Below are 13,701 nucleotides of genomic sequence, written 5' to 3'. Positions count from 1 at the left end.
AGAACTTTATCTCCATTTTCCCCAGTTGCCCAAGGTCACCCAGATAGTTAGCAGGGAAACCTTGAGTAGAACTCAGTTTATTAGACAAGTGGGTCTAATCTCTTTCACTTTGTTTCCTCCTGAGGTAGTCTTCTCTCTAATAGTAATTCCCTTTTGCTATGAAATTATTAGAACATGCTCTTTTTGTATAGTTGTTGATCTTTTATTGAACATGCGAAGTGAGAATTAGAGGTTATTGACTATGCTATTGGGGTCGAGATAAGTGAAAAGGAAGGTGTAAGATCAATTTCCGCATGGAATCTCACTACAAATGGGTTAGACCCAGCTGAGGATGGTTTGGGTTTATTAGTATGTGCTCCAACGAACCTCCAAATATTCTCCATTTTTGACAACATAACTCCCAGCTCCTGAAAAGGAAGAAGAAGGAGAAGTGGGTCAAATGATTTGACCACCAAATCATCAGATAATGGATATGGCTCTCCCAGCTCCTTGGCATGTTCCCCGCCAAAGCTTACCCCCTCACACCTGAATGCTTTGGGCATCTCACTCCGTAGCGTTGTTTGTCGTACTCTCCCTTACCTTGGCTCAGCGGTTGGCCATTGCTCAGAAGTTGCCAGTAGGTTCTGTCATTATTGTTGGCGCTTATGTTCTGAACAGAGGTGATGTAGGGCCCCCATGGGCCGTCCTCCATTTCGAAACTGTGGGGGACAGTGAATGGGTTACAGGAACTTAGGATGGTCGAAGGCAACTCTCCATGGGCGTTTCTCAAACTTTAACATACCTACGAATCACTTGAAGATGCTTCAGAATACGCAGATCTCCTGGCCCTATCCCCAGACACCTTGATTCTGTCGGTCTGGGCTGGGACCAGGAATCTGCACATTTTATAAACATTCCAGGTCATTCTGATGCAGGCCCTCTACAATCCATGCAAAATTAGAGAAATGATTCCCCTGGTTTCTGCCCCTCCTCCCCGCCATAGTAGACACTTTGCCATCAACAATTTCGAATCTTCTACCCAAGACAGTAACTGATGAAGACACTAAAGCAGTACAAGAAAGTGTTAATTGGTTGTCCTAGAGACATTGAGGAAAGAGGAACAGGAAAGGATAATTTAGTAATTCATACCTGTTTATTAAAAAGTGACATAGTCAATGTCTTTTTCACATTCTTTACTCACATTTCTACCTTCCTGGGAACACTTAAAAGCAGGCTTTATGGTTATATATATACACATAGACATATATTTTCATATATATACGATTTTCTCTGTCGCAGCTTACAGCACGTTATTAAACACAGTAAGCTATTGTCAGTTAGGTTTAAGGAGCCAAATAAGCCATATTTTTCAGAAGCAGAGTCAATATCTTAATTTTAATATTTGAACTCTCTAGGTCAGGGAACCTTAATCTAGGAGTCCATGAACCTCCTGAAAGGTGGGGGAGGCATTTGTAAAACCTCTGATTTAAATAATAAGTTTTGGGGACTTCCCTGCTGGTGCAGTGGTTAAGAATCTGCCTGCCAATGCAGGGGACACAGGTTCAAGCCCTGGTCCGGGAAGATCCCACATGCCGCGGAGCAACTAATCCGGTGTGTCACAACTACCGAGACTGTGCTCTAGAGCCCACGAGCCACAACTGCTGAGCCTACATGCCACAACTGCTGAAGCCCGTGCACCTAGAGTCCATGCTCCGCAACAAGAGAAGCCACTGCAATGAGAAGCCAGCACACTGCAACGAAGAGAAGCCCCCACCTGACGCAACTAGAGAAAGACTGCATGCAGCAATGAAGACCCAACGCAGCCAAAAAAAAAAAAAATTATAAAAACCGCACATGTAAAAAAACCATAAATGACAAGTTTTGCACTCACAGACTTAGAGAATTAACTTACGGTTACCAGGGGTAAAGGGTAAAGGGTAGCGGGGGTGGGGGATAGACTGGGAGTTTGGGATTGACATGTACACACTACTATATTTAAAATAGATAACCAACAGAGACCTACTGTATAGCACAGGGAACTCAGCTCAATATTCTATAATAACCTAAATGGGAAAACAATTTAAAAGAATGGACACTTTTATGGGTATAACTGAATCACTTTGCTGTACACCTGTAACTAACACATCATTGTTAATCAACTATACTCCAATATAAAATAAAAATTTTTTTTAAATGACACATTTTGTGTGTATATTCCTTTTTCTGGGATGAGAATCTCACTCATCTGACTTTCAAAGGGGTCAGTGATTCAAAAAGAGTTAAGACCCACTGTTCCAGACACAAAATGTCTGACTTAAGAGGTTCTATTTATTGAAGGAGTTTAACTGACAGAAGAGGGATCCCTGGTTCTTATTTATCTATTCAGTGAGCAATAATTTAATACTTGCTACATGCTAGAGGAGGAAAAATTTCACCTCCCTTTTTTTAACCCCGGCTGTGCGATGTTGGTGAACAGCAAAAGTACTCACCGGGAGGTGTTTTAAATGTACATTGTATTCAGGTGCAGATGTATTCTTGCTGAGTCATAATCACATTAAATTCCTTAACCTTAGGTTATGTACAGACCTACCAAAATGCAGCCTTATTTTGTTTCTGAGCTGCCATCATCACATCAAGGAAGACAGAACCCTTTCTCACGGTGACTTTGGTGGAATTGAAAATTTCATTGATTCGCACAGAGTAGTTGACTGAAATATTCGAGGGCGAGATAGTAGGTGTCACAGGTACAGGCTTATCAGTGGAGATGTTGAATTTATCTGGCAGAGACAGAAGGGCAGAGAAGAATTATTATAAGGAATAATAAAAATGAGGTTAGAGTCTGCACACCTATCCAAGCCCTATGCAATGATTCTTTCCCTTTATACAATTCAATTACCCCATCTCCCGTTTCCCACAGGGGCTCCTGTTGTTTTTTGTTTTTTTTTTTTGCTTTGGTGCAGCATATAGCAATGCTTCCCACCCCCTTTTTTTTTTGCCTTTTAATTTTTTTACTGAAGTGTAGTTGACATACAATATTATGTTAGTTTCAGGTGTAAAACAACGATTCGACATGTATATTCATTACGGACTGATCACCATGGAAAGTCTAGTAGCCATCTGTCACCATACAAAGTTATTACAATATTATTGACTATATTCTCTATGCTGTACTTTATATTCCCGTGAATTATTTATTTTACAACAGGAAGTTTGTATCTCTTAGTGCCCTTCCCCTGTTTTTTCCCAATTCCTGGCCTTTTTATTTCTTAACATTTATTGAAAACATTATGTGCCAGGCACTGCACTGATCGTTTTACAGGGATTTCCTCCTTCAGTCCTTACAAGTACCTATGTTACATACTGTTATCATTTGCATTTCTTATAGTAGAAAACTGAAGCTTAGAAGTTAAACATTTTGTCTAAGATCCCTAAACCTACATGTGCCTGAACCAGAAATGAACAAGATAGATAGAAGGAAAAGTCTTCTTTCTTTGTACCTGGTTGCAAAATCAGTTGTTTGATTAATGATTCATGCTGCAATTTTCTTATAATACTGCCATATTCTTTCCACATTAATGTCTTATGTCTCTGAGGGACCACTCATTGAGCATAATGAAAAGTCAGCGACACCATACTTTTTAGGATGGGAATGATGCTTAGAAAATCTCTGTATCCAGCAGTCAGAAAACATCCCTTTGGAGATAGACGTCCTTTAATAAAGTCTACCTTGTTCATCAGTGTTTGAACCAAGAACAGCATCTACTACTCTGTTAAGGACAAATCCTCCGGTGGTTATGATCACATATGGAGGACTGAGTTCTATCTGGGAACTGTTATGCTTCAGAGGTTTAACTGGTCACTTCTGGTCCCTGAGGAAACCTAAGTCTCATACACTTTGGGTGTTATGCTGAAAGGCAAAACAGTTTGCTCATTACTGCTATACCTGGACTGCAGGCACAAGAACAGTTTTTGTTGACATCCAAGTAGGTCTTTCCCATCAGGGCAGGTAAGATCTGGGCTGCAGCAATTGGCAGACGGAATGCTCCCTGAAAGACGTTGTGAAGTACTGTGTGCAGAGTTTCTTGGCAATTCCGTTTATTTTTGTAATAGTTTGATGAGACAAACAGAGCCTAACGTGAGAGAGAGAGAGAGAGAGAGAGAGAATGAGAATAAATGAGAGAAACTTCACATAACGGGAAAGCCTGCATCTAACTAATTTAGTAAATCTTTGTTGGACATTGACTACATAGGAACCACCTTAGACCACTAAAATACCTTTCCCGCCATCAAGAAGCTTATAAGCTAGTTTGGGTGGGGAGGTGGAAATTGTTAAATCACACGAACTCTCATAGCGTCAATGAGAACAGACTTTCTCTACCGTATTTACTCTTGTACCACTGATGCTGAAACAGTACTTGTCATATAGGAGGCAATCCATAAATAGTGTGAACAGATTCTTGTAAAGGAGTCCCTAAGATGAACGCCCTAAGAGAAGCATCTAGCGGCATGGCCGTTCCAAAGAGGAAGAGCTCATAAACATTTAGTGAGACTGAGGAAAGGCTTGGTGGAGAAGGCAGTACTTGAATAGGCTTGGTGGTATGATGGCATTTCAGTAGGTGACATGAGGAGGCAACAACCTGACCAAAGGGGATAAAGTAGGAATGGCCAGAGCCTGGCCTGGCCATGATGAGAGTATATGCGTTTTAGTAAAATCCCCAGAGGATTCCTCCTGGCTTAGGAGAACTGGTGTAGAGGGAACACTCAGGGCAATTGTGGAAGGACAGCCCGGAGAAGGAGGTTGGGACCAGATTGGTAGACTCTTGAATTTCACGGTGCGGTGTCTGCCATCATTTGCTTGACAGTGGGAAGTCTAACAGGTTCTTGAACAGAAACTATCCAGGCAGCAGATATAAACCGGACTGAAGGGGCAGAATTACAGGGTAGGAAAAATTAAGAGGGTATTAGAGTGAGTAAGACAAGGACTAAAATGGACTAAACTTGAAGATGTTGCTCTGTGGTTTCCCAAGGAAGGACAGTTCTCCTTTTCCTTTTTTCTTGAAGTCTCTTAAAGATAACCAAGTAGTCAACCAGCATTTGTGGGATATTAAAAAAAAAACTCATCATATTTTATCTTCTCTTATAAACTGTCTGGTAGGTAAGCAGCTCTTGGTCCTGCTGTGAATGAATACCACCTGTAGGGTTTTTAAACAAGACCAAAGCCCATGTTCCACCCCTAAATTTCTGTATTAACTGGTTGGTGCGGGGTGTAAACATTAGTATTTTATAAAAGCTCCTCCAGGTGATTCAAACGTGCAGCCAGAATGGGAAACCACGGTTTTATATTAATTTCAAACTTATCAAGTGTGAACAGAAACAACAGTATGAACACTCTTTATGACTGGACCCTTGCTTACATCATCGGCCTCGTCTTGTAATTTTTCCCAAGCACCTTGTGCTGAACATTTTGATCTTCCTAAAATATGGAATGTTCTTTTGTACCTTTGTCCTTTGTCCTTGCTTCTTCTCTCCCTTTGAAAGTCCTCTCACCCTGAGTCAGCCTAGCAGACCCAAATTCATACCAAAGACTCGGTGAAATCTTTTTTTTTTTTTCTATAAACCTTTCTTCATCTCCTCTTGTATAACCCCTTAGAGTTGAGTTGATCAGTGAGTAAATGCAGGAATAAATTCTCAGTCTTCAAAGAACATATACAGGGTAGTGTTGGCATTGAGTATGAGTTTTGAAACCAGTTATTTCAGTCCTATCACAATCTGCATCGCTCTTTGGCTTTGTACTATTAGGCAAGTTACCGGTACTCCATGATTCACACTCATTATTATTACTTCCTAGGAAATAGAGATAATAATTCTTTCTTCACTGGGTGGTTGTTCATTAATGACTTAATGTCAATAAATACCAGCTGCCACTACCACTTATTATTTCCATACCAGTAACCTAATTTGGGAGGTAAGGTGAAACGCCAAACAATAGTATATGGTAAAGTGTGAAACTGCATGTGATAAAACAACAAGATAGATTGTAATAGGCTGTAGAATTTCTTAAATGGAGTCAGGAAGCGCTTCATAGAAGCATCGGGTATGGAAAGGTAAAGGAGAGGAGAATACGTTTCAGGCAGGGGAGGGGAATCACATGAGTAAGATCAAAGTCAGTATAGGAAACAGAATGGATAATAAGTCTTTAGGAGGCCAGTAAGGGAGGATGAAGATGTTGCTTTTCTCCGTGAATCCCTTCCCTGTCTCTTGGTTTACGCTCTGACTTACCTGCATAGCTTCTCCTGTGCTAAATATGTTTCCAAAGAGACCATCATTTTTTGCAGACAGAATCTTATTTACCAGGGATGTTATATAAACATTGGTTTTGTTTAAATCCTTTATATCTGCTTCAATCTCCTCCTTTTCTATTCTCCTCTTCACACAGGTTAGGGCAAGAACAGCCATTGCTCCAGTATCTGTCGGGAAGCAAAACACCGGTGGTAGGGTGACTAACCATGCTGGTTCACCCCGGACTGAGTAGCTTCCTGGTATGTGGGACTTTCAGTACTAACAACAGGACAAATCTGGGCAAACAGGGATGGTTGCTCATGCTCGTTAATGATGGGAGGGAAGAATTTCAGGATACAGCACTCATCCCTCTGGCACTAGCCTCTCAAATATTGCAAGATTCTTTCCTTATGTTGAATAGCCATGTACCTCAGAAACTCACATCTTGGTCATAGAAACACATATGGATTTGTAGGTGCAAACACGTGAATGGTCTGCTTTTACACACTGGTTGTTCTCATCTTTTTTTATCTTTTAGCCATATTGGCAAAGAAATTGAGAAAACCCAGGATAATACTCCAAACAAATATGTCTTTGTAAAGTTCCAAGGTTTCCATTAGACTGATTAAGAAATAGCGCTTGAGAGCAGTTTATTCAGTAAACCTTCTTAATGGGGAGGAGGCGGCAAGAGACTGGAAGGATGGAGGATAAGGTCTTTTTTTCCTGGCTCGTTACTTGGTTGCCTCTATGTTCTTTAAGCACGGTGCCTTCCCTCTCTCATAGAAGAAGGAGTATAAGAAGCTCACTTTCTCCTTACTATCCTGAGACACTGAATGGTGGTTTTCTTTGAACTTCTTGGAGAAAAATGAGCTTGTGGATCTGGGCCCCTAGGGCAACAACGCTGCTTGTCTTAAGGGGACTTCTTTTTGGATGTGTAAGCGGATCCAGTGGGAAATTTCTGGTCCTTCTCCATGGTGGATACGCACTTTATTGATCAAAATATTGGGCCTGACCACTGGAGAGGTTCTATTATTCAAGTAATCCCACACATCCAAATGGTCCCAATAGATGAGAGAAAGGGGCAGGGTTGAGATAAATGAATTCCACTGCATTCCCTTTCTCTAACATTTATAGTTCCTAAGATGTCTTATCTGAAGAGTCTCATGATCTGTCCTCATTTTAAAGATGGGAAAATTAAAGTCAAGAGTTAACATCTGTTGGTTACTCAAAAGTGTGAGCAGGAACCACGTCTTTCTACTATACTGCACATCTACAAAGAGGCTTAAATACTACTCAATATCCATTCTTCTAAACAAAAATTCTCTTCTGAGGAGACTAGGGTAAAGAGGATAGAAAAAATTCAACTACTTACAGGTAGAAAAATTCAAAGGGCAAGGCCTGTTGGTGCCTGTGTCCTTGAAACCAAGGGAATTGGGTTTAAATGACTCACCTACTGAGAACTGGCCACCAAAATAATAGTTTTTATTTTCCGGAGTGAAGTAAGGAATGACGTTGGTGATTGAGTGGCTCCCATTGGACAGACACAAGGCCAGGAGGGCCAGGCTGAGCTGGTAATAGTTAGTCAGTGGATGGTCACTGTGTGTTTCTGGCAGAGAGAAAAGAAATACCTTATTCACGGAAGTGGTACCGGAATAGTACATTTTTAACTTATTTCTACTTACTTTATCTCCATTTCTTTACATTTAAAGAGAGGTGAATAACAGAGGGGAGATACTGCTCATAGCATCGGCAAAGTTGAGAAATTTAAAGGTTCTGAAGGGCCACCAAATTCAACTCAACTCGTCTCATTTTATAACTGAGGAGGTTCAGCACTAAAGCTATAAAAAATACTCCCGGCAATCCTGCTTCTAGGCATATATCCAGAAAAAAACATAATTTGAAAAGATACATGCACCCCAATGTTCACTGCAGCACTATTTACAATAGCCAGGACATGGAAGCAACATAAATGTCCGTCAGTGGAGGAATGGATAAAGATGTGGTACATATATACAATAGAATATTACTCAGCCATAAAAAAGAATGAAATAATGCCATTTGCAGCAACATGGATGGACCTAGAGATTGTCATACTGAGTGAAGTAAGTCAGACACAGAAAGACAAATGTCATATGATATCGCTTATATGTGGAATCTAAAAAAAGGGTACAAATGAACTTATTTACAAAACAGAAGTAGAGTCACAGATGTAGAAAGCAAACTTATGGCTACCAAGGAATAAGGGGGGGAGGGATAAATTGGGAGATTGGGACTGACATATACACACCACTATATATAAAATAGATAACTAATAAGAACCTACTGTTATACATTACAGAGTATAGCAGAGGGCAATACTCTGTAATGACCTATGTGGGAAAAAATCTGAAAAAGAGTGGATATATGTATATGTATAGCTGATTCACTTTGCTGTACACCTGAAACTAACACAACATTGTAAATCAACTCTACTCCAATAAAAATTGAAAAAAAATACTATCCTGATGTCCAGGTGGTTACACAGTTAGGACTAGAATGCATGAATGTACCTCACTAGCAGCTGTGATGGTCAACCTATTTTTCCCAGTGATAAAGTACTTTTTGCCATCTTTAGCCCTTGTAATATTATAGAATCATATGTATATGCTTTGATACTTATGACACAGTGTCTTGTATTGCTCAGCGGTTTCTGGTGTAATTTGTCTAAATGCCAAGCTTCTGGAGGACTAGAGAACTGTGACCTGTATGTTTGTGTGTTGGTGTGTGCATTCATCATCCTACGTAAGGTCAATGCTCAGTTGAACATATTGGAAAAGAAAACTCAAGATGCATGTTGAAAGAAGGACGAAGGGAAAGTGATCTTCAAAGGTACAGTGGGATGAATGAAGTGAAGAGGAGATGGAAAAAGTAGGGGGAAACTTCATACAGTTCTGAATCAGGAGAGGAAAAGACAAGGATGTCCAGGGTCTCTGAACATTTGGTTCTCACCCATATTCTCAATTTCTGCTTTGAATTTCTCTCCTAGTTTGCTAACCAGATGAGCATCACGTATAAACACTTCACTAGAGTTTTTACACGCTCCCAAAGCCAGGATAGCCAAGGCAAGCTCTCCTGAGGTTATCTCTGGCTCTGAAAAGAAAAGTATTCAAGTTAAACAAGGTACATGCTTATAATTTTTTTGGCCTCCTGTCTTCCTGGAGACTTCTATTGCTGTCACTCCTTTCTCCTGTTCTACTCTTTACTAATATTTTGTTGTTCTCTTCTTTATCCCCAAAACAGAGCCTTTTCTAGCAGTACTGTATAAATGCAAGCGAGATCTTAATCTTTCCCATGAAATTATGGGTTATTTTTGGAATCGTGTAATCCTTATAAAAATGAACAAAGAATAAAAACAGATAAATAATAAAGCCTTGGGATTTTCTCTCCTTGTGGGTGCCGTCTTTCCTGGATAGGAATAATTGACTTGTATGCTCTGCCTTAGAGAGTGTCCAAACTCTCAGGCTGCTCCTAATTCTCACAATGATATTGTTAGGTAGGTGGGGGTGGTGTATTTCCCCCTTATACTCATTAGAAAGCTAAAGCTCGATATTGAAAAGAAAGGCTCAAAGTGGAATCTGGTCTCAAACCCAGTCCACATCTCTGTTGCTCTGTGGTTGCCTCTCTGCTGTCAGCTTTCTTGGTTGTGGTCCACACCCTCTCTGGTCATGAACTCAACTATATCATATAACAGTCTTAATGGATGAGAATCTATAATTTCTTTTGCTTTTCCTTGTAACTTCTTGAAGGAATATTATTTTCAGGGCTCAAAGAAGGAAGGCCTAGCTCTAGAGTAAGTGGCAGGGGATTGATGTTTTGAGGTACCTTTGTGTCATCTCAAATTTTTTTTGAATTTCATGTGAACCTTATCAAAAAAAACCCCACTACATACTTGTGTTAGATTTTTTAAAAATTTAGGTAACATTGGTTTATAACATTAAATAAGTTTCATGTGTACTACATTTTATATCTACCCCTGTTCACCTCAAGTTTTCTACAGCTAAGATTGATGTATCAGGGATGTTTTGGACACACAATTTTTAGAACTCACTGGAGATCATCTTTATAGATAGGTAAGTCTTTTCCTAACTCTTCCGGGGAATATAGGCACTCACCTCTTTTTTTTATATCTTCTTGAATTTGTTGAGTCAGCTGTTGTTCTAGCCTTTGGTTCTGAATCTGAACAAGTCTGAAGGTCAACAGGATGTTGGCACTTTGGATTCCTTTGGTATAGTTTGCATTTACCATTGTGTTTACTAGAGGATTTAGATAGGAGCAGTTTTCTCTGCTTACCTCTGTGGCAAGGGAGGGAGGAAATAAGAAACACACACTCATGAAATATTAGGGCTAGGAACAGGGATGATATTAAAAGATTTAGTAACAGATATGGCACAGGCATAGACCCTTCCAGGAGTCGCTGGCAGTGTTGCTGTAACAATACAAAGGTGGGTCTGGAGCCCCGCTCTGCCAGGTATTACTTTTTTTGCCAACCAGCATGGAAGTGTAACTATTTTAACAACTATTCGGCCTTACCATTGTGTCCTGGCAGAATATAAGTCCTGCCTGGTAGATCTAGTACCGTTACCTAATTTGAGGCCTAGAGAAGGTATCCTTAAAGAGACCTTGGTAATTGGAGCCTAGCCCAATCTACTTTCTAGAGTCAGTTGTTTCCTTCTCCATCTTCTTCTAATTCACTTGGGTTAATGCTGAAGGGAAGAAGAGAGAAGAGAAAGAAGGCAAAAATTCTACGTGTCATTGGTGATTGAGTCCAAAGCTGCATTGTCTGATTGCCCAACTGGCCAGGCATCAAGATCGTTATTCAGCATTATGGACCCTTTGGAAAACCTTCTGGTTTTAGCCTAAGATGTGTCCAAATCCCAGGGGTAAGGATGGAGGGAGTCCCATTACATTGTGGAAATAAAAGGAGAATCCGGACCCCCCAGGAACTGGAGAATAGGAAGAGTTAACTATCACTGAAAACATTTCTAAATATTCTTTGACCATAATCTTAAGAAAATCCTACCCATCTCCAGATTATCTCATGGGTTTGTGGAATCGTGAGAAGAATATGAACCCTGAGTTCAGGCAGACCTTGGCTGGATTCTTTGCTCCTTAACTTATAACTGGGGGTAAGTTACGTAACTTTCTTTTGTTTTTTTTTTTAATTTATTGATTTTTGGTTGCGTTGGGTCTTCGTTTCTGCACGCGGGCTTTCTCTAGTTGAGGCGAGTGGGGGCTACTCTTTGTTGCGGTGCACGGGCTTCTCACTGCGGTGGCTTCTCTTGTTGTGGAGCACGGGCTCTAGGCGCGCGGGCTTCAGTCGTTGTGGCGCACGGGCTTAGTTGCTCCGCGGCATGTGGGGTCTTCCCAGACCAGGGCTCGAACCCGTGCCCCCTGCATTGGCAGGAGGATTCTTAACCACTGCGCCGCCAGGGCAGTCCCAAGTTATGTAACTTTATTGACTTCAGTTGAAATGGTGGATATTAACACCTACTCCATGGATATTGAACAAAAAAAACCCCACTAAGTAAACTAAAAAACACTGTACATATTATTACCTCTAGCTCAACTCGAGTTTCTGAGGATCACTATACTTAGAGAGTCCAGGAAAGGTTATTTTCCTTGCCCACCTTTCTTCACTTTAAAAGAGAGAGTCGGGAAGATCTGAATGGAGTGATTGTAGAAGGGTCACGGTTTGTTACAGGCACAACTGGACAATTGTGAGTCACCTCTGAGATTTCGTGGAAGCATCCAGTTTAGCGGATTTTCTGGCCCTGAAATAGACTTTTTAGTTCCTGGTCAACAGCTCAAATCAGCTTCCTTAACCACTAAAAACAAAGTTAATTATTTTGTACAATGAATGAAACTCCAAAGCCTCCATGGAGACCCCCTGTTCTTAGGATACAACAGAAGAAATGACAGGCCAGGAAGAACAATTAGAGCTGGCAGACTTGGAACTTTAGTGTTTCTGCTGTGCGATGGATTGCTTCTCGTGGGCTGTAGAGACCAGGAAGATGTAGCCACAGCTGACACCACATTGTGGCACCATCTTTGGACTGGTTTGAAGCTCAATTCCAGGGTAAAGACTTATAAGAGAGAAATCATGCACCTGTGAGCTATACCGGACTTTAAGAAATCACCTGCTTCAACACCTTTCCCTGATTATCCTCCATTTATAGACGAAGCTAAAAAAATTCAGAAACATTGGATCATTTGGCTATTAAGCGGTCAGACTACACCTGAACCCAGTTTTTCTTTCTCTTAGTTAGTATTTTTGAAATAGAATCACATACTCTCTGGAGCCTACGTGCAGAGGAGAGATGATGGGTTTCTACCCACGTCCTGTGGGGAAGAGTTGAAAAGAAGAAGTTGTGTAGCTTGGAATATCTGAACTCAATAATGACAAGAGAACAGTCTTCGTTATTTGAAAGAGATTATTAACATTATTTTTTTCTTTGTAGTTAAACAAGGAGTTAACCTAAAACCCATAGGCTGAACTTCAGAAAAATAGATTGCATCTCAGAATCAAAAGAGACCTTTCCATGATCTTGAATAATTTCTGGGTCATGAATTTTCTATCACTGAAAATGAACAAGAATAGACAGCTACTGGGCAGGCCTGTTGTGGTAGAAAGGATCTTAGCATAGGAAGAAGGGTTAGGCAAGTTAATGTTGAATCTATGATCCCTCTTAAAACAACGTACATTGTGGAACTTTCCTCACCATCTCCTGCCACGCTTCACATTACTCATAGAGTCCAACAGCATACAGAATTGGAATAGGGTCTTTTCTCAGGTAACTCTATACAAAGTTCCCTGTCAATAGTCTTCAGACTATCATGCTAGAGCGATTTTAGGTCAAACCATACTCACCACAGATCTGGCATAGTTGACTTGGAATAAGAGAAAACAATAGCAGCCCCAGTAGGCGCAGCTGGTGTGATGGTCTCATCTCTCCAGCAGTGTACAGGAATGGTGAGGACATGGCTGGCTGTTTACTGGGTGATGGACAGAGGGTAATGAGTGCTGCTCCTTCAGTTTGCCTCAGTCTCTTTCACTCAAGCAAATATTGAGTAACGTCAGGAGGTGTGGTCAAGTGTGTTTGTCCAAATAACGTAATAAACCAGGAAGAAGACTTGAAAGGTATAGTCAGGGAGAATGAGGAAATAATTTTTCTTTGTTTCCTATCCCCAAACTTTAGGATTCATATTCCCTACTTGCCTTCAGCCCAATGAGAATAAACTATGTGAATGACTGTTGTCAGTAATGTTCTCTCTTTCCCATTCCACTTTGGTTGTATTTTATTTATGTCTCCTGAGAGATTGGATTTGATGGGGGCAAGGGCTTACAACATATAAAAATGGAAGTAGAAGTTGTAAGTCTGAAGTTGGAACAGGCAGGATGGGGGA

The 13,701-nt window shown here is 40.6% G+C and overlaps 1 protein-coding gene across 1 annotated transcript; it reads right to left on the bottom strand.

Moving 5' to 3' along the window:
- Positions 1-345: 345 nt before the first annotated feature.
- TCN1 (transcobalamin 1) lies at positions 346-13,277 on the bottom strand. The gene is made up of 9 exons (XM_024749452.1): positions 13,166-13,277; positions 10,410-10,589; positions 9,247-9,387; positions 7,709-7,864; positions 6,259-6,446; positions 3,923-4,109; positions 2,570-2,756; positions 580-698; positions 346-407 (listed from the first exon to the last, which is right to left on the bottom strand). The coding sequence occupies exons 1-9, from the start codon at positions 13,275-13,277 to the stop codon at positions 346-348; spliced, it is 1,332 nt and encodes a 443-aa protein (XP_024605220.1).
- Positions 13,278-13,701: the final 424 nt, after the last annotated feature.

Source organism: Neophocaena asiaeorientalis, unplaced genomic scaffold (assembly GCF_003031525.2).
Source record: "Neophocaena asiaeorientalis asiaeorientalis breed wild unplaced genomic scaffold, Neophocaena_asiaeorientalis_V1.1 scaffold43, whole genome shotgun sequence".
NCBI classification, from domain to species: Eukaryota; Metazoa; Chordata; class Mammalia; order Artiodactyla; family Phocoenidae; genus Neophocaena; species Neophocaena asiaeorientalis.
Note: the sequence above shows the minus strand (reverse complement) of the source record. Positions and strands in the feature narration are given on the sequence as shown.